Source organism: Pecten maximus, chromosome 15 (assembly GCF_902652985.1).
Source record: "Pecten maximus chromosome 15, xPecMax1.1, whole genome shotgun sequence".
In the NCBI taxonomy this organism is placed as follows: Eukaryota; Metazoa; Mollusca; class Bivalvia; order Pectinida; family Pectinidae; genus Pecten; species Pecten maximus.
Window position 1 is genome coordinate 30888552 of NC_047029.1, and position 26098 is coordinate 30914649.

Sequence of the window (26098 nt, forward strand, 5' to 3'; positions counted from 1 at the left end):
GACCAGCGACTATACTCATCATGTAACGCATTGTGACAAACTTACAGTGGATTATGTTCTGCCTGTCTATTTATGCAATAAATTATAAACAATTGCCTCGTTCTGATGTCCCTTGCGTATATGCTGATGTTTGGTCTTTTTTCTTCTCCTTGGCCAGTCAATCTTATTTTGTCCATTTGGAAGCGATTACATAGGCACACTCATGTACTTACAAGCAAACCATTGTAGTCTGTTAGATAAGCCTGTTCACATTTCCGATGCGGGGTAAAATTTGGAATTTCGTTTCGCACGTATGGTTCATGATCGCTAAAATCACATAATCGCTAATACCACATGATCGATAATACCACATGATCGATAATACCACATGATCGCTAATACCACATGATCGCTAATACCACATGATCGCTAATATCACATGATCGCTAATATTACATGATCGCTAATACCACATGATCGCTAATATTACATGATCGATAATATCACATGATCGCTAATACCACATGATCGCTAATACCACATGATCGCTAATATCACATGATCGCTAATACCACATGATCGCTAATATTACATGATCGATAATACCACATGATCGATAATATCACATGATCGCTAATATCACATGATCGATAATACCACATGATCGCTAATATTACATGATCGATAATACCACATGATCGATAATATCACATGATCGCTAATATTACATGATCGATAATACCACATGATCGCTAAAATCACATGATCGCTAATATCACATGATCGCTAATACCACATAATATCGCTCATATCTACTGTATAAAGTACGCTATTCAGCAATGACAATAGATGTTATATAGTTTGAATACATGCGTGGTGACAATGCCTGTTACTAGACTTGAATATAAATCAACGTCAGTATTTGGATCCGATATCGCGAATTTCGACGAATTAATTGGATAAGAATACCACTCCTATCCTCAAAATAACATGATTTATATCAGTATCAATACACTGTAGAAAATGTCGCGTGCTTCCATTGTATGTCTACATAAAAACTTAAGTAGAAAAAACATGTAAATTTGTGAAACGCCCCAATCCGTTATACAACAGTTTAATTTTGCGAAAGTACAATATGCATCACGTGACGTTCTCAGAAAACATTCATTTAAATATCTGTGCACGTTATGTATATGTCATTTATCAGAATCTAAATATTACACTTCCACGTCATGTAGATGACAATAACTTATATATTGTCATCCATAAGTTCCTACCGACCTTACAGAGAAAACGTTTTGAAATTCAGTAAATGTATTTTTTGTCTGGTACATTATGATCACAATACTTTAATTATAGATGCAAGCATTAATGATCTACATTTGTAACAATTATGTACCATTAGATCTTTTTAGAGATAATAATATTTCATAAAGGGGTCATTCATCATGGCAATGCTTCATCGTTTATCTTTAGAAAAAGCTTCTATGCATTTTTGGAATATCTTGGGAAATAGATTACTCCCACGACCCTCCATGAATCCCATTCAAGGTTGGACAATTTCATAACAGTATTACATTGTCACTAACAGATCAATAAATTTCAAGAAATTGCAAAGTTAAAGTTTCTGATGAAATTATAATATTTCAACAAGAGTTTTGTAGATTTATGGATGGCGGTGTAGACTGATAAGATTATTTACTGCACTATTTAAAGAACTAAAAAGCATTTTCTAAAAAAAGGTTTTAAAAGTGATATTTGATTAATAATACAATAAGTATTTCACTAGCTAAATTAGATTTGTAGATTGCGCATACCTTTCAATGAAATTCTTTTCAACGAGTTATTGGTGTCGTCGTGAAATAGACCTCATTTCTAAACAACATCTATAATGGTTCAGATACTGCTACGGTCTGGGATAATATGGTATGTATTACAAAGGAGAAGACACGTGCAGGGCAATTAGCGTTTGGTGATTTAATTATGGTTCTCACAAATCACATGTTCTTAAAATACAAGTGTTTAATTGTACATCTTTGGGGAATGTCGGCTCGTTCCTGAGGCAACACTTGCTAATATAGACTGAATAAGGTTTTTATTTTCAATTTAAATTGTTCTTGCTTTGTAGAATATAAATAGCCAATATTTGTATTCATATGTAGTTGAGTTTTAGTGTCGCCAGCGAAAGCATATAGGGATCACAATGTCGGCGTCGACAAGTGCTTGCATGGAATTGCTTTTCAGACACAATGTCAAAGGTCAAGGCCATTTTTACTAAAAATAGAAAATAAGTTTCTGTGTAATAAGTTTTTTAGTACTAATCAAGCTCACACTTCACACAAACGTCCGTTACCAAGGAGCTTGGAATTGTATCACTTTCTTTGTAATCACCCAACATGCTGCGCAGGCGACACTCCGTGCAATTCTTGTTTGTTTTGGTCTCGGTTTGTTTGGGATTTTTTTCTTAATTATTTCTTAATTTTGTTGAAAGACGTGTGTTTTGGTTATCTGTCCTAGATTTCTCGACACAAATAAGGAGGCTTATTGGAGACTATGTATACTATGAACACTGCACAGCGTCATTTGCGTCACTCACATAAAGACGTCTATTGCTTCAACAATGAAATGTCAAATATGTTTATTTTGTTTTTTGTTTTTGTTTAACGTCCTATTAACAGCCAGGGTCATTCAAGGGCGTGTCACCGGCCTACGGTCAGTACCTGGCAACTGCCCCACGTAGGTTTCGAACTCGCAACCCAGAGGTGGAGGGCTAGTGTTAAAGTGTCGGGACACCTTAACCACTCGTCCACCGCGGCCCCTGAAATGTCAAATAGAAGACACGCTGAGCAACTTATAACTTTTACTATTTGGGTTTTATGAGAGATCATGGGGCAGATGATGGCCAAGTACTTAATCACGCGTCAGTTAAAAAGTTGAAAAGGATACTGGGAGCATGATATTCCTCAAACTCAATAGCCGATATTAACTAATGATGTAACTTGATATCAAATTTAAATCAATGTTCCAAAAAAAATGTAACTGTAATCTGATGTCGAAAAGAAAATCAGCCACCTCTAGAATGTGTGGTCGAAACCCTGACGAATCAAAGGGTGTGTATATAACAAACACACCGAGGAAAACGTGTTTACTACAATGGGAAGAGAGGGCGAGGATTTGAATTTGCTCTGCGTCCTGTCGTAACAGTTTGTATCATAAATCATCCTATAATAAATTGCTTATTGAATCGACAAATTGAACGGTTTAGTTAATTTAGAGAGGAATAAAAAAAAAGATTTAACTGTGCACTGGTATTAAATCAGAGGATTTGTTTTAATCTTCCATCGTCAGATATTGAGCTGTTCAAATCAATCATTGTTATCATTTTTTCTTGAGAAGTTGTGGCCAGGCAGTTTTGCGTCTGATCGGGAAAATAAAATGGCTTGCAAGCATTCATCTTGAATTTTCACAGCTGAAATTATTTGTCGCTATTCCTTGATAAATATTAAAGGAATATTTCTCAAACTTCACATTTAGGTTCCCTTTGGCCATTAGTGCCAGTTTAGTTTTGGTTCTGTTTGGGAAAACAAAATGGCCGACAGGCGGCCATATCGGATTTTGTTAGTTGAATATTGGTATATCATAGAAAGTTCTTAGATCTTTACATTGGGGTTCGATCTTTACATTGGGGTTCGATCTTTACATTGGGGTTCGATCTTTACATTGGGTTCGATCTTTACATTGGGGTTCGATCTTTACATTGGGTTCGATCTTTACATTGGGGTTCGATCTTTACATTGGGGTTCGATCTTTACATTGGGTTCGATCTTTACATTGGGGTTCGATCTTTACATTGGGGTTCGATCTTTACATTGGGTTCGATCTTTACATTGGGGTTCGATCTTTACATTGGGGTTCGATCTTTACATTGGGTTCGATCTTTACATTGGGGTTCCCCGTGTTATCAAATTATTTCGTCTTTCATATATCTGATTAATGTTTTTCAAAGATGGGCGCCAAAATCTCTCAATGATCTCTTGTTAAATATAAGTTTATTTTTTACAGCCATTTGACCGGACTTTTATTTTAACTATCCTACTAAGCGATCTCCCAATAAGTTACATTCAAATAAACTTGCATCGTGGGAAGCACCGACGTGCCTTCAGTTTACAACTCCGCGTAAATAGTAAGATGAATTAGCTATTCATCACAAACAATAGACACATTTTATGTGACCACATGGTATGACTTCGGACATTGTTCATGAGTTTAACAATTAGGTGCTTGGTTCTAAAACAGCAGAGTTAATTGTCTCGGGACGAGCAGTAGTGATTTCTTCCTCACGTGACTCCCGCCATTTTGTATCACGCGGTTTCTTATTGATGGAACGTGTAACAATGGCAGAGAGTACGGGCCTACAACTCTTGATTATTGAGGTTAAACTTCCTGGGTCTCGGAAGATAATTGTTTCTTATAATTTAACTTATGTGTATTTATATTCTGATGGCAGTTTTTAATTTTTGAAACCGTCATAATCAATTAACACTATACGCATGTGTGACATTTTCTTTCCATTTATAATTCTCAAAGTATATCGCGTTGATCATTTTTACAAATATTTTGTCATATTTATGAGTATAATCGAGGTGAATACTTAATAGGAATTTGTGTTCGTCAAAAGACATACATCCGTAGTATAATATTTGCAAGAAGTACCACCGATCTGTAAGTAAGGATTATGGTGAAGAACTATTTGACTTTGATATGGATATAGAGGCCACAAGCCTGCCTCCACTTTCAGTCTTATGACGTTTTTCATTTTTCTTTTCATGATATCAATTATTGGTCCTTAAATTCGATAATCAGATTGGGAAACTTACATCATTAAAATAGCAACCTTGAACTCTCACTTACATAACACTAATGGACTCTCAACAGCACACCTGTGTAATTCAAATTAAATGCGTGTGGTCTTCACATTTGTATTTAGATAATGTTGTTTTCTCATGTTGGTTTGTTTATCTTTGCACACCACACTGTTTATTGTCAGCCAGATTAGGGGTCAAGATGTCAACCTATTGACATATACGTTTTCACACAGGTCTCTCACGTTCTCTCCATAACGTTTACACCATCGCCCATAATACACCACACGTATGAATACTATTCATACATGTTTTACCGGCATGCAACAGTTTGATGTTTAATATACTGGATTAATTTATATCGCAAATAATATATAACACGACGTTTTATATCGTATATATATATGTGTGTGTGAGTGTGTGTGTGTGTGTGTAGTACATCTGTAGGTTTTCAATTGTATAATCTTTTCAATTTTTGCTCTAAAGCAGTAAGTGACATTGTTCAAAGCAATGCAAATTATGCAACTTTTTTGTACAACGCCACGTGAACAGTACGGAGAATGTAACGAGGTGTAAATTCAAATATCTAATCACCTACAGAAAAAGAATTCGCTTGATATGCCTACAACTGCCGGGGGTAACGTTATGATTTATTTGATGAGATGTAAAGCGTAAATAAAGTTCTTCGTACTTCCTCATTGGACATGTGCCTAAACAGTTCAGTTGTAAAATCTCGATTCCCGGCGTCATTTACAAATTTGACTAAGCTAGTTTGATTTTCATATCTAGCACTGATAACACAACATGCAGCTTAAATGCTTACATATACGTCTTTATTGATTTTAGGAAGATGAAATAAAAATCGACACTGCCCCCGATTGCATCTACCATTGAACACTGATATAAGACGTCCTCTACAAATCGGTTTATCACGAGGTTACGTCGCGTTCCATTTATTGAATCTCTTGCGTTCCTGTCCATCTTATTTTCTTCTTAATGGACTCGCTTATTTTGGATAGACACAAAGTTAATGTTTTTGTTTTTTTGTTTTTAACACAAATGCGTTATTCCGTTCGGATAGCAGTGAGCAACATGTATTAACAGATCACAAACGGCACTTATGTGTATGTTCCCTGCTTTGAGTCAAAACGTTTTATTCTCTTTTGCTTTGAGCAACATGCATGTGTAAGTGCGAATGTACCTGTAGTGTTGACGTAGGGCGGTCTACTGGCTTCCGTCCACCGTTTACCTTGTTGTGTGTTGTGTCTATATAGTTCCCCATTCTGGCTAACTTGTAGTGAGGCCTTGGCCCCCATACGATCGTGCTACTACAGTATAAACTGATGGGAACTAAACCCCTCCCCGCGTTTGTCAGTTTTCATCAATCTTCCGCCCCCGCCTGTGACCATCGTCTCGGTTTCCTAGTTCCATTAGATCCAGGTTGATAACAAATTCGTGTTATTTCCTGGAGTTGGAATTACACGTTAACGTAATGTTTTATCGTTATTCTACCTCGGCACGTACGTAGATGAGCATCACGTTCGTTTTCACGGTAAACTCTCAAGTTTCAAAAACAAAGGTCAACGTGCTAATATAGGTCAAGGTAAAAATCGCTTACGGGTTGTTTTCAACAGAGGTCGGCGTCCTGATGACAGGAATTATGTTCAAGACAAAGCTAAGAATAGGATATATATATTAAACAGCTCTTGTTTTTAGTTCCACGAGCTATATCTATGTCGGTGTCCAGGCCACGGCCCTGTCGCAAACATACACTGAGAGATGTAGGGAGGTTGTGCTGTATTGTCGCACCTGAGAGTAGACGTTATCTGTAGTATGTATAGTTTTCTGTTGTGATTGAACACATTCTGATTGAACTCCTACGCTAAAAAGAAATAAAGAACAAAAATGTCTGTGTCCCTTAAACTGATCAGAATATGTTGTTTGAGTATTGTTCACTTAATCTAAGCATTGCCAATTCTTTAAGAATATTAAATGTCATTTCATCACTCCATCATACTTTCGTTTTCGCCCATAGAAATGTAATTTGGTATATAATTGCATAATGATAATATTCAATTCAAGTTCGTTTTTTGTTATGGTCAATTATTTTTTAGGGTAAATGCCATTTAACTTTAAAAAATCAAATTTGAAATTTTCACAAAAAATATTATTCCAGAATTTTCAGAGCCTTGCATAACTCTGACTTCAATTAAAAAAAACGCACTCACAAAAACAAAACAAAAAGAATATCGAAACGTGTGAAACAAGATCGCACACAAAGTTCATGTTTAAAAAAATCTACTTATATAATAAAACCTCTGACATAGCAATGACCTTCCCAACCCTACACAGCAAGTTCCTCTGCCAGATGACGTAAATTTTCCCACGTCCATGAAATATTGCCTGCTTCTTTTGTCAGATTGGCGCATGTTTTTTTGTTTTTTTCGCCGTATTGTATTCTCACAATGACGGAAACCGGAAACAGGGATGGAATGTCTAAGTCACAGCATGCCAAATAGGTCAAAGATTTGGCTTTAAGATTATTGGGCAAATAGTCTTTCAGTTGTTGTATAGATTTATTCCGTTTACGTGTTCTGGCTGGATTTACCTGAAGTTCATGAGTCATGAACACAAGTTGACGTAAACACCAAATCTATCGTTATAAAGACGACAATAGCACAACACACAACTCCACTGAAGACAGATATACTATGTGACCCGAACATGTTATTCCACCGGATTTCCGAAAAATCAATGCCTGTGTAATGACAAACATATATTCATAGATTTGATGTATGTACAATTCATTGGGATTCTGGTATTCATATCATCTAATAGACGATTTTTCACTATGATCATGTCTTGGTATCGGGCCGACGATCACTGTGCCATTGAAACGTTCTATCTTTAAAAACGTTGATGTGGCGCAATGGTGTAAGCTGCGGTTTGGCTAGGCGATTAGGTGCCGTGGGTCGTGAGTTCGAGGCCCGTTGAGGGCTCGAGTCTTAAAATATTGTCTTCCTTCGTCATTTGTGTTTCAATGTTGCATGTTTATAGATGTTACCTATATTGTAAACTTGTTGTCGTAGAAAACTTCTTTAAGGTCGATATAATTCTCTCCATTTCTCTACATATACACGGTCATGGAAATAGGCTACGTTGTGATGTCCGCTGTTTACACAGCCTGATCCTTATATTAGTAATTACAGATGTTGTATGTGGGTGTGTTCACTATTCCGTCTTAGAAATGTCATTGTCTGCCTTTTAGCCTTGGCACCATACCAGTGATCTTAGTGTAGATAATCATTAATATTGGGAAACTGGCAGCTAGACGATAAAGTATTTTTACTCTCTGTACATTCTCCCCCCTGCAGGATCACCAGCAATGATAATTTTAAATCGCCACACTTAAAGACCAAATGCATTTATCACCATCCCTCTATAACAAACACTGTTGGTTTCCACTGTAAATACAAATATCCCACTGTTTCGTGTTAAGACCACATTCCACAGTTCATTTGACCGCTCATCAATTAACCCCACATTAGTGACAAACCTCCGGCCAGTGGTCAAATTTGCGTGGTGTGCATCGGGCAGCAAGCGTCCTTGTCATGAGCTGAATTATTGTTGCGATCACGGGTTATAGACCCTACCACCAGATGGCGTTACACATGATAGATATTGTTTAAAAAATATTTAGAAGCAAAATTGGTTTAATTAAGGATGAACCTCAATAGGAAGCATTTGTCAGTAACCAAGAATTGTTTTGTATCTGTGAAATGACGTTTTGAACATCACGGTAAATTAGCAGTGTTATCAGACGTGTTTGATACCTGTTAACAAGCCTAATGCTTCCGTTGTCACAACCCTAACTCCGATGTGACTCAAACCGGATTTGAACTTGATTTGTATGACGGATGTTTCGATGAAGCAGCAGACGCTAATTTTTCCGGAGCGCCTGGTCTAGTTCTCTTTGAAGTTTTTCCGGGGCTTCCATGCGGGTTCTATACTTTTATTCCAAGATTTGGCCCATATTTAATGGATTTTGAGTTCTGTTACTTTGTCCGTATACCTTGTTGTTTTTCACTAGTATCGTGACAATGGCGTCTGTTTCTGTACTTTGCTAGCGATATTTTCTGGAGCACCTTCATTCACCTCCTAGCCGTTTAATTAGGCTATTTTGTTTGTGAGAACTTCTTTAAGGTAAAGATAAGAAGGCGTTAATGATGTCCATTATGACACTTTCACATCGGTTATTGCTATCCATTTGTTCTCAAAATCGTCTACTTACACTGATAGTTGTGTCCCGCTTGGTATCTTAGTTTCGAATTTGGTACATCTGAGGATATTTCTGTCAGGATTACCCATTGGATTACCTATGATAATGTTTTCAATCAGTTTGAATACTACGTGTGACGAAGAAATCGGCTTTTACACTTTCCATTGTTTTAGTTTTGGGATATCATAGGCGTTAATCAAATCGACAGGGACCAATGTACTGATAAACAAAACACTGAAAAACTGTATATTTCGGTTAGACAGTTTCTATAGCTCGTCTACACCATCACATGTAACAAATTGGCGAGGGTTCCTTCAGAGCCTGACGCTCTCAGCCAGTCGATGTTCAGAAGGTGTTCCGTACAGCAACATGACTTAAGTGTTATCAACATGCAACGTATCTGATATACATGTGATGTCACGTGTACTTTTCTGCGTTTATACTGTAAACATTCGCTTAACCGAATTTAGAAATATAAGTGCAACCATGAAATGGCACTCTTATAACACTCTACATAAAATAATATACCGAAATTTAATTATCGCAATCATAAGTTAGATGTTTGTTTGTTAGGTTTATGGACTCGTGAACATCATTTGTCATTTTGAGACGGGGTTTCATTGTAGTAGTTGGTGACTACCTCACTGAACAACATACGGGAGGTCTGTCGCATGCTATACAGAGTAATTAACCACGACAGCACAGAGCGGATCTTTTCTCAGATTCTCGAGAAACTCAAACTGACACGGGCAGGGAGTGTCGAACCACGACCCTCGGCTCTCCACCTGAGGTTACGGGGCTCTAACCGACTGATCTATCGTGTCCCCTCACACTTAAGAGGATGTCTTTCAACAAAAAAAACGAAACAAAAAACTAAAAACAAAAACAAAAAAACAAACAAAAAACAAAAACAAACAAAAACAAACAAACAAAACAAACAAAACACACAAAAAAAGAAAAAGCAAACAAACAAAAAACATACAAAAACAAACAATATAAAAAAAAAAAAACAAAAAAAAAACAACAAAAACGCTAAGTTGATATTACCACTAAAATATGTATGTACTAGAACTTGATGATGCAGTAGCGAGGCGTACTGTTGTGTATTTGATGTGATATTTCAGTTATCCTGTTTATTATTAGATATAGGATAATATATCTAAATTGTATGTTTTAAACGTCGTAAATATAGACCTCTGTTTAATGATAACTTAGGCCTATAAAGCAGAAAAGCTATTACTGGTGTGTAATCTAAATAGACAATTTTATAGACATGTCATTAGAGGTTTGGATTCTATTCACTTACCATTTTATGATTGATATATACTCCCACATTTGACATTTCAATATATTTAGTTTATAGTGCTCTGTATGGATAAATGTTTTTTAGTAATGAGTGCAGCAATTTGTAATTTGAGATAAAGTCATAAATCTTTATTAATAAAATTGATAAAGGCAGTAAAGCGCAAGGTTCGGTTTTGGATAAAACATTGCTTTCGAGAATGTCAATTTAAGATTTTTATGATATGTACGAGATAGCAAGGAAAGGATAACAAAAGGCTCAGAGAGATGGCGTATGACATAATAGAGATGAATTTAAACCCTAAGACCCGTAGGAGTACAAATATACATACATTTTTAATTTGTCCGAATTATTTCCATATTTGGCGCCTAATAAGCTGATTTGTCTATTTCAGGTGTTACATATTGCCCACATGAGTACGATGGAATACTTTGCTGGATGACAAGCCCAACCGATTCTTTGGCTTCGGTTAAGTGTCCGACAGTTCACGAGGGACATCCTGTACCCGGTAAGTCCTAATTATTTCCGAGTGTTTCCAGTCATTCATATAATATTATATGAATGCGTGTTTGTTTTTTGTTTGTTGGGTTTATCGTGCCGTGAACGGCAAGGCCAGTCGCATGTCATCAGGACCAATTAGGGTAAAGTGTCTTGCCCAAGGATGAAACTATGATAGCACGGACCAGCCCGTTTTCCAGCTTCCTGAGAAACACAACCTAACACGGGTAGGGAGCGTAGAACCACGAGCCTCGGCGATTCACCTGAGGTTACGTGTCTGGCGCTCTAACCAACTGAGCTATCCGGCCCTCTTCCCTGATGGTACATGGCCGTCACTCTAACCGACTGAGCTATCGTGACCCCCTTACCGGATGTCACGTGGCCTGGCGCTCTAACCGACTGAGCTATCGTGACCCCCTTACCGGATGTCACGTGGCCTGGCGCTCTAACCGACTGAGCTATAGTGACCCCCTTACCGGATGTCACGTGGCCTGGCGCTCTAACCGACTGAGCTATCGCGACCCCCTTACCGCATGTCACGTGGCCGTCGCTCTAACCAACTAAGCAATCGTGACCCCGTCTCCCTCTCTGTCCACCAGGACAAACAGTTGGTACATATTGCCTTACTAATCACGCCAATACATTTTGTTTAACTTTAGTCTCCGTCATTTCTTTTGATTCTTAAATGCTTCTTAAATACCATTGTGTAAGTAATAACCCTTACAACTCCTATCGTTAATGGGCTTTTTAATCCCGTCACTACCGCCTATTGATGTATGTCTGACTATTGTCCTGATAATTACTCTATTTGATCATTTACATATTCTCGAAGTATGTGTCACGCTAGCAAGCATCTTCAAACGAATCAAACGAAATAGGCCCGCAATAATACATACCCACAGGGGAAAACAACTTTTAATCAGTCATAATCGCCGGAAATAAGGTCATTGTACATCTGTCAAGCTTTTGTCGTTAGTGATGGTGGTTCCTCCTCCTCTCCTCCTCCTCCTCCTCATTATCATGGTACACGTTTCCGATTTCGCGTCACTTACGGTTGGTCTGGAGAACTTGTGTCTTTTATTGGTTACCATCAGAGTTAAACCAAATAATAATGTTGTTTTCTTAGTCTCTCGGAGGTTTTGCCTTTGTCGTTCCATGTCGGAGTTAATTTTCGATTTTATCCTGATGTGTTGACCTTTTACACATGCGTTTTAGGTTGACTTTTTTTTCAAAACAGACATGTAAAGGTTTCGTTTTGGGAACACTTTAAAGTAAAAAACAAAACAAAAAAACAATGAACAGTAAAAAAGACTAGCTCGATATGATATACAATAAGATCGAAAATAATACACCAACTAAGGCTGAAGATAAAACAAGTAAAACGAGCGAATAATGTTTACATTATTATGATTTTTTGTCATTGTGTTATTCGACAACGAAGCAATGAAGCCTGAAACCCAAACAAGTTATTTTATAAAAGAATTTAACATGGGGACTTGTGCCGGAGTAACCCAAGCACTCCTCCATACCAATAGTAAATGCTGTTCAGCATATCGATCTCCTTACAGTGTTACTGGTTTTCAAATTAATTCTTACCATAGCATGCAAATCAACTATAAATTTCTATTTCAGCAACATTTTACTGTACAGAAACATACAAGAATATCAGAGAACAGACTAAGCCGATATTAATCTTCTCCAGATATATAGACATGTAGATCCACATCGTAGTATTGATCATAAACAGTAATTGGTTAAAGGGAGGTAATGACCTCCTTTAAATTGAAAGATATTCTCTTTTAACTTGAATTTCATAGAAATATTAGCTATTGTTGAGGTATAGAGTCGATATGCAGTCCTAAATTCGGCATCACCGGCCTAAACAATGAAAGCCAAACATTCCCTAAAAACAAAAAAACAACAACTATTTTCCTGTTGAGAAGTAAACATGAAATAAATAAAACACAATAAATTTAGTTGAAAGCTGAACCTCGATAATTATATTAATAGCTTAAAACCCCAAAATAAAATATTTATGTTAGACATGATTGATTGACATGTTACCTATATTGTTTCTCTATCGGAGTACTGTGGAGCTGGTAATATTTGTTGGGATTTAATTTCGCCATATTCGCTGTCTTCGAATACAGCGTGGAAATAAATATCTGGCGAATGGTTTTATATACATACATTATAGAAGCGTTTACTTCCGGAATCTGTATAAGTAAGTGTTTTCGAAATTTAACTTGGCCCACTGAAAAAAAAATCATAAAATGATAACACCGCGAAATCTAAAAACTATAAGTATATACTATGTATTGTTATTGTCAAACTTCCATAATATCTAACACGTTCTTATGCACGTGCGTGGACCAGATTAAGTACATATTTGGTATTATGAGACTGATGATTCAAACCAATTACGTGGGCGTTAAACATGATACTGCCGTTCTGTCGCTCTGGTAGTATGTTATTGGAATCTTAATCCCAAACCTTATTTTGATGGGAGTATTTTTTGTTGAAATATTGGATAATGAAATTTCAACTACGAACAATCTGCCAAAAAACAATCAATGAAAGTCTATTTTATATTTTGATAATTTTGGTTTCCGTTCAGATTTTTTTTTAATTTCAAAAGTCCAGTAAGTTCCAAATGAACGATTTTACATATTGCTACCATGTTCCGTACCAGCGATTTCCAAATTAACATTAGCTATGAGTTACGAAATAATGTGTTCGCGTGTCTCAAACTACAATATAGGTTAAAATGTCTTTGACTTTCTGCAATTTAATATGTCGCCAAGAATTTAATCCTGCTTTAGCAGGTGTGATCAATTACGTAACCTGACAAAGTTAAATGCGCACGTTTTAATTCATTGAATAGTGACACAGTTATGGATCGTTTGCACCTCCCGTCCATATTTTGATATTTCTTTTCGTCTGTTTCAAGTTTTGTCGCCTCCTATAACCATGTTAGTCCCGTAGCATCACTGGCGAGTCCTAGGACAAAACAACAGTATGGTGTCCCTAACATCACTGGCGAGTCCTAGGACAAAACAGCAGTATGGTGTTCCTAACATCACTGGCGAGTCTTAGGACAAAACAGCAGTATCGTGTCCCTTAAATACATCACTGGCGAGTCCTAGGACAAAACAACAGTATGGTGCAGTTTATGTCATTTAGAATATACTGTTTCTAACTCTCTGTTTGTTTCAAAAGGAGTTAATGCCTTGTGCTCTTTTTCTACGTTCCATACAAACCAACTTCAATAAGGTTATGAACACTGAATGAAGTCATCATTGTTAGAGTATTCGCAAATATAAGTTGCTTTTTATATCAATTACATTACTCGAAATCGACAAAATAATGATAAACGACCCAGAAAATAAATTATGATAAACGATCAAGAAAATAAATAATGATAAAAAATAAAGAAAATAAATAATAATGATAAACGATAAAGAACTAAATAAGGATAAACGATTAAGAAAATAAATAAGGATAAATTAAATAGTAGAGTATAATACCAGGTGTTCGAGAATGTTAAGCGTCTTCGGCTTTATCTATAACACCCGCCATGTCAATCTAGATTAAATCCAGATTATGTCATTTCCTCAGAATGAGAGCCAGGCATATCAAATGAACATAGAACATGTTTCCCAGTGAGGAGACCATAACACTGTAACTGTATTGTAGATAATCATATCTATTTAGCGTACTGTGGAGAGACCTATAACTCGACGAAATCTTTTCAAACAACCAAATGTATACACATCACAGCTTGGTACACGCCCAGCACTAAGATAGACGACATTAACAGATGATCTGTGTATAAAGAGTCTAGTACAGACTTTGTTTTCTAAAATAAGAAGTGTGGGAGAAATCATCTTCCTTTGGCAACGTGCGGATGGATGAGTAGAAGTCGTGTACAATGTCACTGTTCTAAATGTTCTCATTTCTACAGTCATATTTTTATGTCAGTCAATGATTGAAGTTTAACCGAAGTATTTTTATTTATTCAGAAAGGGTATAATGTTCCTTTCAAATGGTAACGAGGATTCAAACATCATTCACACTACAGTAAACTTCCATGATATTGAATGGAGCTATAGAGATGTTGTTTACTCGGTGTTCAGACAGTAGATCGTAAGAAGTGTAAAGCTTTAATTCTAAATCGTAATCGTCTAGTAGCTTCAAGCAAGACGTAACATTTAGTTAGAGTAGAGAGCTGGCAAGTTTGCGGGGGCACTTAAATGGACTATCAAACTAGACTGGTCCTGTTACATGCATTTCATTTTAACTAAATCCTGTTTCCTTGTAAACAAAATTGTTATTTATAAACATACCATTTGATCTACAGAATATCAGAGGGAAATATAATTCCATGTACATGTATATTAACTGTATATATAGCACTCAGGCTAACGCGGATCTCTGGACTCCGCCTTGATTTCTATTGTAACACTTCCCTTTTCAATTTGATATTAGAGAATTAATACAATTTAAAATTAACATATATTTATTAAATATATATACATACGTCATTTAGAGGTATCATAATGTACCTTGTGAGCCAGTCTCTAGTTCCTACTGTTGTTTGTACCTTGTGTGTCAGTCTCTAGTTCCTACTGTTGTTTGTACCTTGTGAGCCAGTCTGTAGTTCCTACTGTTGTTTGTACCTTGTGTGTCAGTCTCTAGTTCGTACTGTTGTTTGTACCTTGTGAGCCAGTCTCTAGTTCCTACTGTTGTTTGTACCTTGTGAGCCAGTCTCTAGTTCCTACTGTTTTTGTACCTGATGAACCTTCTTATTTCAAGTTTTTACTTTTGCTTAATTGTAGCCGTTTTCCACATCTCTAGTTCATACCGTCATTTGCGCATCTATTCCACTCAAGGTAGATTGCTCGTATGTTTCCTGGTATATCTATTTTGATCTTGGCGTTTATATTGTCTGAGGGTAAGTAAATAACCTCACAACTTGTCAGTAGATGACTTAACGCCCTCTAACGCATGAAAGAGGTTTTAAATGCACCAGACGACAGGAGCTCCCCGTATTTAAAAAGCGCCCCCACACCCAGTAGGAATAATGCTTTATGTACCAGTTTATCGTAGTAGTGTCGTTAACTGCGTTTCATAAATCCTGGTGCAATAATACATTCAGTTGACTTATTTGGACAATTATAAGATTTAGAAACACTAGGGATAGCATAATTTATTAAAACCTATGTATTGTCTATCTATTAATAATTGTAAGATTCCGAAAAAAGTATATTCATTTGATGACTGCTCCCTATGTTTTATCTTTCACTAAATATCATTCCTATTGACTTGTGTAGGAATTAGTCTGTGATATGCGTGGTTGTACATAGGTGTATTCTTCACAAGATATGTTTTGTGGTATTACTAGAATTCAGAATCATGGAAACTTATATTCAAATAATGCATTCAGAAATTACAGACAAAAACGATAAGATACTAATTTGATACACTGCGTGATACTTCAGTTCCAAATACCGAAAAGCGTTATGAATGTAACACATGCTTAACCAGCCCAAAACCCGGTTAATACTCCACACAAATGCAACATTTGACAGACAAACAAAACAGTAATATCATATAGACTAACTAAACCGAATAAACAACAACTACTATGTACAAAATCAAAAATATTTTTTTTGGAGTCTGCTTTTGCAAGTTGGATAGATATAAATGTTCTGTAGATTCAAAAATCAAGTTACCAAGAAAATATGTTATTGCTTAATTTTTAATTTCTCGAATACAAAGTCAGTGAAATGAAGTATCTTGATTAAAGCAATGGAGGTTTTTTCCTCTACAATCTATTGTGATTTTGAAGCTTTCTTACAATTGCAAGCCACCTGTGTACATAAAAGTATTTGATGTCACAAGGGGGCATTCGATTAGACGGACAAACAACTCGATACCAGGTTTATCAGAGTAACCACAAGTCGCCTGTGAGACATTTGAGGTATGTCATTAAACCTCTCGTTGAATCTGAGAAATGTGAGTCTCAACAGCGTTTTAATAGGGAAGATATTTTCAATATTCTTAAAGAATTATATTTCGGACAAGAATTCAGATAAATGATAGTGACGCTCTGCTTTGTGATACAATATGAAACTTCTTACTCCGCAAATCAGAAATAATGTGCATGTGATGGATATATTCTCTAACAATCTCCTGTTGTCGGATATTGCATTTGCCATTCCTCAAGGCTCGAATTTCCCATATCCCTTGGTGATATTGTTATTGTTTTCACTGCTGTTATTTTTACCTGTAACTTGTGTTTGTTTTCGCGTGTATCTGGTCATAAATGATTCACATGACGTCATCAGGAAATAGTTGTGCATCATGCGTAGGAAGTTGCAGTAATCAATTGGACAGATAAGTAAATACATTGCATTCTTAGTACAAAATTACAATGGCCCTGTTTGGTACGTTATGTATTGAATTTGCCCGGAAATGCTATGTCATTAATCAGCGTATAGTTTTTCACAAACATCTTCCTATCACCGTTGTTATTTTGATGAAAATTTTGTAAGAATAAACCTAGTTTACATGATAAGAACATACAATGCTCATGCTCTTTCTATTAATTATCCAATCAATTCAACAAATTCGATATAAATTATCAGTCATTCGCTCCCCGTTTCTTGCAGTACCTGTGGTAACTTACGATAGGACGCCAAAGCAATAATCAACTTAAGTGAAAGCTATAAGTTCACAACAAGTTTAAATTTGTTGAAATGTATAAGAGGTTACGTTAAGGTTCTATGCGATTTATTTCCTTTTTCCAAACGTATAAAACCTATTTGCTGCTTTAATCCCTGTCTTCGCCTACAATGATTCAGTAAATACATCAGTACTCAATCCCGTGTCAAAAAACATCCTCTGGGAGTTGTTACAGTTGGAGTGAGATGGCGCTGAAAACGTGTACTGCCTTTCCCCTTGGAGAGGCTAAAACACATCTCACGTAAATCTGTCTACGTAGTCGGAAATGCCTTTCGATTTAAATTTAATTTATCTGAAATACGTGAATTTAAAAGCCAGCTATTTCACTTCTACTTCCCAAGTAACGATATATCTAGACACGCAAGAATAAACTACATTATGGTATGGACACGAACAGGGAAACCTTCCTCACGATAGTGTCACCAAATAAATGAAGATAAATTAAACATTTACCAATTACCATTTTACAAGTTATTTACCATATTAATTGAGAGATATCAAACTGTAATCAAATATACGTACCTCTTTTAATATGCGGTCCGCGGTCTGTATATTATATTACATTATATTATATTATATTATATTATATATAGACCCATTTATTGAATGTATTTACAATTGCGTCGATACATTGATTATCTCTATAGTTATGTATTAGTATTATGTATCACGTATCAATATATTATAATTAAGTGTAATCTCTTTTTAATTGACAATTTATATGTAAATTCATACATATAAAGTGTACCTATGTAATGTGTAATATGTTATGTTAAAATAAAAAGTTTTATCGTTTTCTAACACTTACAAAACGTAAATAATATGATAAATAGAGGATATCTAACAGTGTCTTCAGTAAATATATTTCACGATTTGGGCTAATATTTTGATATTTTTCACAAGCGCGTATATTGGCAAAACTTACCGACCAATCCCTTTGTCATTTTATGTCAATAAAATATGTTTAAACTAAACTAAGCGCGTATCACGAGTGAATACAATCAAAACGTTAACCACACGATGTTAGCCGTACTGTTATTAACTTCTAGTTGCTATGCTTCAATTAGAGCAATCTTCGACTGTCTCCCAAAGATATATTAGAGTATCAACATTGTGTTTCTAATGTTATGTGCTTTACTGCTGAATATTACTTTCCAGACATTGAAGAGAAACATCGAAAACAAATACTTATTTTGTTACCTTTTCGGAACAATTACAAGTAAACCATATTTACGCTGTCGATGGTACGAAATGACCCTCAAAGTCACGATCAACTCACCTTCACTACATTTTAATTAAGAAATAATTAACGATGATTCATGTATTAGTGCAAGATATACAACGAGGACGAGGATATTTTGCAATTGAATTAATAACGAAGGCCGCAGGCCTGAGTTATTAATTAAAATTGCCAAATATCCGAGTCCGAGTTGTATATCCTGCAAGAATACACGAGTCAAAGTTGATTATTTCTATTCTACCATGTACTGTTTAGTTCTGAGATCGACCTCTTTCTAATAGAAAAACAGCAAAGAAACCCCGAGAAAACCTTGTAATTTATTTCTTGAGTATTGCATTATTTGTTGATGAAATATACAGGCAATACAGCACTACGATCAAGAGCATCTATTATATGGCATTGATTTTGAAAATAAAAAAAGGATAAAAAAAAAAAGGGGGGGGGGGGCGGGGGTCCTCCGTAGGATTCGAACTCGCGTCGTGATAAAAATTTATTGAAAGAATAACCCATTAGCCCACGCTATAGTAACCTTTTGTAAAACTGGTGAATATTAGATATATAAAATTGTGACAGCCGTGACTCCCGACCATGTATTATTGGCACGAGAGTGGGTTATTGGAAAATAATACATGGTTTTAAACCAATCAAAACTGGCGTTGTATAGCAAACATGGTAGAATATGATATAATACTATACCTGGCAAGGAATGTCATTGCCCTCGCATTTCCGTTAATGTAATAGAGCCGGCCTACAACGATGTATTGATAGGCTTATATTTGCTACCGCCTGAAAGGATTGATTTCTGTGGGATTGTCACAGTCAATCATTTGTTTTGTTCTTACGTCCCCCTAGAGTGCAAGTCTGGAGTATAGAAAGGTTATTTTGGCTGCATTTTACAGGTGATTAAGAAAAGGTCATGCAGAATATGCCGACACATATCAACGTTAAGGATCCTACAAACAGAATTCACAGGCGTGGAGACAATTAATAACATTATGACCTTCAAGGAATCATTTAACCTAATGAAACATGAAAGCACTTCACTTGACTGTTTTTGTATATAGGAAATGGTACAGGGATCAATACAACAACTCTCAGTCCCTTCACCCTATACACCAGAAGTTGAACATGGAACGGACAGTGTTCATCAAATGTCATCAAACGATTTTACAAAATTGAATAAAAAGAATCTCTTGCCAACAAGAGTAGAATAACATTCATGGTATCGTGCCAGATTGAGCACTTAAACTGGTGAACAACAACGTAACATTGAACGATTGAACAAAACGATATTAAAATACAAGTCACATGGTTTCATTTATGTACAGAATTGTGTAAACGACACATACGCTATTGGAACTCTTCACTACAAACTGAAAATCAGATATGGTAGAGCAAATACAAATAAAACTGCATCATACCGCTGTTTGTTCTTTATTCTGGGACACGTCATTGATGTTTACTGCATGACATGCTGTTGCCTTAAAGGCGACGAATGAGTCTAATATATGTAAAAAAAATAATAAAAAATAAAAAATATAAAATAAACCATTCGGGGGATATACGAGGATAACAGTAGCCAACAAGCATTAGAAGACTCCCGGACTTAGTACTTCAAGGTAAAACACCAAAATAAAGGGTCGCTAAATGAGTTTCGACGTCCGAGACAGTCACATGAGCTATTATCCGTTATGAATTTATGCTTAATAGTCATCATAGCATAATGAGGCATCTAGTAGCATGCATTTAGGTTTTCTGGTTCCATTTTTTCTATAAAATGATTGGGATAAGCCAAAATCGGAAGGACAAAATTTAACAAGTTCCAAAAAGAAATAATCGGAATCCTGAATCAATATTGCAGGATTAAAAGCCGATTTGGTGGATAGATGGATCAATGTTCTTCAAAAAGTAAATGAAAAAGAGACACCGTTTCGCGTGCAAATCTGATGGGCATGTTTCATGATACAAGACAAAGATGTCTTAATGTTGTCCTCGCCCTTTCTTGTTTGCTCGCTTCAGTAAAGATATTTAAGTTAAGATATTTAAGTTAAGATATTTAAGTTAAGATATTTAAATGCCATTGTGTATTGATATTATCATATTTTGCGTTATAAAATTGAATTCGAATTCTCGACAAATGGTTATGTGTATCTTTACCATCATTGGTTGCCTTACTTTATTTGATACTTATTTTCACTTATAATTCTTCTTCCAGTAGATTACATTGTGGCTGATCAAGTATTTTAATCATAATAAACATTCTGCTGTGTATACTGAAGATTCATTTAATCACATACGTTGAGATGTAGTCTAAACGCAGTTACCATATTAACAATTTCAAGGTAAGGGATCAAATGACTGATTTCCTTAGAGAATTCACTGCCAGCTGTTGTAAACTAAGACGAATAACAACGCTGATTGGTAAAACAAAATACGCAAATATAGTCAGTTTTAAGAAAACACAAAAATATTTGACGCTAATACTAGGCTCATAAAGATGATTTACATGTACATATCACAAATAGTCTGCCACCATCGATCATATCAGCTTCATACATAGAATTATATTTGTGTTCTTATTGTTCAAAATAAGAAACAGTGTGGTGACGAGACCGCAAGGCATATCAGCGAGCATCGAACATGTCTGACTTTATCGCAAAATGACATAGGATATTTTCAAACGAGATTTTCAAAAAAACCACATAACGGTATTTCATTCACCTTCACATCGTGTTTTAACTCGTCAGCAGTTGACATCTGTCACAAAAACGATTTGGCTCTTTTTGAAACAGTCCAGGTGAAGTAGTTGTGAATTAAGGTTAAAAACAAACAAGACAACAAGAACATACCTGCAAATACAAACCTTCTTTGATTTTTACGTTTCTATTATATGATGCTAAACTGATAATTCATTCAACATTTCCAGTGTCGTGTAATGGCTCCCGTCATATCAACAGCCATTTACTTTTAATCATCTGTGTTAGAATATTACATTTTCACTAAATCAACTCTGTTTTCTTTTTTGTCTGTCATTTTTGATTGCGTGTCAAACCCGTTTTTTTTAACCGATAAAGAGATTCCATAAGTTTGTAAATCACATGTTTCAGACATTAGCTGGTTGCTAAAGGCCCTACTACCACGGATAATAGTTTTGGAACCGCTTTGAAACGGTAATATTACTGTAGAGCGGTTATATTGGTATATAAGAACTTATTAATAATTACTATGGTTATCTTGATATTCAGTGCAACATTTATGCTGAGAGTGATGATCTTGCTTACGTTGCGCTATGTATCTTTTTATTCTTTATTCTTATTCTATTTTATTTTCATATTTTCAATTTTGGAAATTACAACCATTACTTTTCACAAGCATTTGTTCTTGTAATTTTATACGGAGAAAACCCTTAATCATCAAAATGTTTTAACCATGTTCTCCAGAAAAATAAAACAGTTTTAAACGTCTTTCGGGATTAACTTAACTCGGGTTTTATAAGTCTGAGTCAAGTGACAATCGATTTCTGCTGACGACATTCCTGGAAGACTGCCTATATATGGCCGCCGGTATCATGACGCTCTGTTAAAGAAATGGTTATCGTCTACACGCCGGGTTAAATGCTTCTTTGAACGAGACTTGTCATTGTTGCCAGATAAGGCCATTTTGGATGTTCATGACATTTTTTTCGTTAATGAGCGAGAGCGCAGCAGGGTTTGATATTTCCAAAAATGTCAAGTTTCAAGTCTTGATCGGTTCGCCGTTGGAGATAATATAAGATAATTGTGTTCCCTCAAATGCCTGTAAGTTATATATAGATGTTACAATGGATTGTGCAAAAACAAAATGTAAGCATCTTTTCATGTAAATTTAGAACTAGATACAGTAGAGACAAAATTTAATTAATATGCATCAAACAACGGTTTTATTGTTCTAGGAGTGGCCAGTGATGCCAAGGGCTTCAATATCTACTACATTTGGAGGGAATCGAGGAAACGCATAATATGCTCTAAGAAATGGTAAAAATCTTGACCAGAAAGGTGAAATAGTGCCGCATTTCAGTAAATTATAACTATTAACTATTTGGATTTATTTAATTAACACGAACAAGTGCACATAATAGGTACCGCGTCTTAATTATCACTAAAAAACCGAACGTTACGCGCCAAATATGTGGGCAGAGAACAATAGGTCGGGATGCAATATATATCTGTTTACCTTCAATTTAACAGGAAATCCTCTATAACAACAGATTTCTGTTTTCAATCAGTCAGAGTTACTCATTTCGGAGATGTGGAATCTTAAAAAAAAGATAATATAATTCTAAGAACAAAAATAATCACAACGGTTTGAGAAGGTTTAAGAGGGCTCTTTACAGTTTAAAATATAATTCCCACTCATCTATAATGCCAATTTACTACTATGCAAAGTCAATCGTTGGTTCAATATGGAGACGAAGTATCGGGTTTTTTTCTTCCCCAGCTTATTTAGATGATTTTGCTTTTATATTCTTTTTACATCAAACAGATTATTTACAAGTACACAAAATGATCTCATCATCTCCATAATTACACTGTGATCATACCACATTACAGGACATTGTTTCTGATAGTACACTTCATGTATATATTTTATCTCTCAGTCACACTCGCATTTACACATTCTATCATCATATTCTATAATCAGGATATAAATATAAATATTCAAGTTACTAATATCATATTACCAGATAGTAAGCCATGATTAGTCATTATATAATGTATAGATTACCACAGTATATTCACCATATAAGGTAAACAGGTTAAATGTTACTGATACATTTTCTGTTTTCTTCTATGTGTATGTCGTTCTTGTTGTCTTTTCTGGTTAACTTTGTAGCGTGACATTTGCTGACCTCTTTTTACCTCTTCTTTCTGCTGCAATTTCACTACAGTGACGGTAATATGCAGTTGTTTCCTGGTAAAATTAGTTTGTAATAACCCAGCGTCACGTATCCACGTAAACACCATTATTATGTAATCTGACAAGCTACCTAATGCGATTTGATATTAAGCTCTAGAAACCGTAAACATCTTTTCGTTATTAGAGTAAGTCAAACGTTTGCAATATATGAGGTCTTACTGGAATCCAATCAGCAATTAGATTACCCATGAGTGTTTCAGTAAGCTAAGTGTAACCAGGATGTCTGAGAGTTAAGAAAAAGAAATGAAATCTGGAAATAAGAAAAAGTAAGTAATCATTTTTTATAGTCATCAACTGAAACAATTGAAATAAGAACGTCTTTTCGTTGGGGACTCACTTTATATGAAATTGCAAATAACATCCGACAAGGTCGCAGAGAATTAGTTATTAAACCATTTGATACACCACTTAGGGTAATTTGAACTCAAACTCAAATTTGATTATCCAGATACCACTTCTGATAACCTTTGTTAATATAAACTCGGACATATATTATAAGGGTTCCGTGTTTGAAAACGTCCCACCGGTAAGTTACGAGATAGACAGTCTGACCGATAGTAATTATGTAGTTGTGTAATTTGATGATGTCATCAGCCAAACTGGTGCCACTTGACATTTTGCGGCTGACGTACGACGCCATTTTAAGTGACTTTTCGCCATGACAGAATTTCGGTAGACTTGTGCCATCACCATTACACATCCAATACTACTGTTAAGCATTTAATTCAGCTGGGGTTAAATTTCGAGCTTTATGTATGTAAACAAATTCGTTCGGGTTATATTTGTGGAGGCAGGTTTTAAAATAAACTGTACTATAATATCAAGGTCTTGTAGGTAAAATTATTCAAGTGAAAAGTGTTACGACAAAACACAAGTAAATATGCATATATGGAGTGAGTAATCATTGGAAAGGGGCGGATCAAAACCGTCACGCTTGGTAGTAATACACAATGAACACGATATGGTTGGGTATACTTACTTACATATAACAATTTATGTCATGATAACAAACCGATATCCGGTGTAATAGTTATCACACATGTCCCCATCACTGACTTATTTCCGGTATGACAGTTATCACACATGTCCCCATCACTGACGTATTTCCGGTATGACAGTTATCACACATATCACCATCACTGACGTATTTCCGGTATGATAGTTACATACATGTCACCATCAATGACTTATTTCCGGTGTAATGGTAACCTCCTACTTCCGGGGAAAATTCCGACATCGTACAGTGTCATAAATGAGAAATATTAACCTCGCGTGTCATTTTCGGTTGATTTCCTGTATAACGGTAACAAGCCATGTCATCATGACTTACTAAATTCCGGGAGTAATACCGACAGACCTTCGTTGTAATGCTGTAATGCTTTGACATCAATGAATTATGTTAATATCACAATCACGATTGATTGGTTACCGTTGTAAAGTGATAACTTTTAATCAAATAGATTGGACTGGTTGAACGTTTCAAACGATGTATTGTATTCTTGTTAATATTGTATAGTTGTTTTTCATGGGCTTACTATTTCAGAGTCGGAACTAGCTTGCTGGTATTAGATTTCAAGCAACACCGCCTTTTAAACATTCTGCAAACAAAAACAAAAAAATATATTAATATTCGGTGAGTATTTATTTTCGCGTTGTATAAAATGACCGCGTATATAGCGAAATTGAATCCACCGCGAATATTACCAACGACATAGTATTAGCCTTAGAGAATAATTGACAATTGGCAATGTATACCATTACTATTCATGACTGTAATGTCATTACTTTTATATCCAGACTATTTTATATCAATATTCATCTGGCAACGAAACAAATATATCAAGACAGACAGAAACTACTGTATCAACATTATTTTACTGTCTCACAAAAACAGTTTCTATCTGAAGATGCCGTTATCTAACCTTACAGCAATCATGTTACTTTCTTCTGGACATCTAACTCTAGCCTAAACGATTCATTACATTATCAAATCAATACCAGCCATCATATCCATTTAGAGAAATTCTGATGCAGCTGTAATCAAAATTGCAGAGGTGCTGATTTAACCAACCACAATTGTCAGGAAAAGCTGAACCGTCAAAACAGCACAAGGACCTTCTGAAAATATATGGGCATCTGGGGATGGTTTAATGTGTATAGAGCTGTATATGATATCATGATAACATCACACATGGATTACATGAGTTCCGTTAGACGTCAGGACACAGCAGTCG

General features: G+C 35.6%; 1 protein-coding gene across 1 annotated transcript in view; it reads left to right on the forward strand.

Moving 5' to 3' along the window:
- The window catches only part of LOC117343442 (diuretic hormone receptor-like), a 143074-nt gene that overhangs the window by 86227 nt on the left and 30749 nt on the right, over positions 1–26098 (forward strand). The window contains exon 5 of the mRNA XM_033905790.1: positions 10818–10931. Within this exon, the coding sequence (XP_033761681.1) occupies positions 10818–10931 (114 nt within the window). The remainder of the gene's footprint in view (positions 1–10817; positions 10932–26098) is intronic.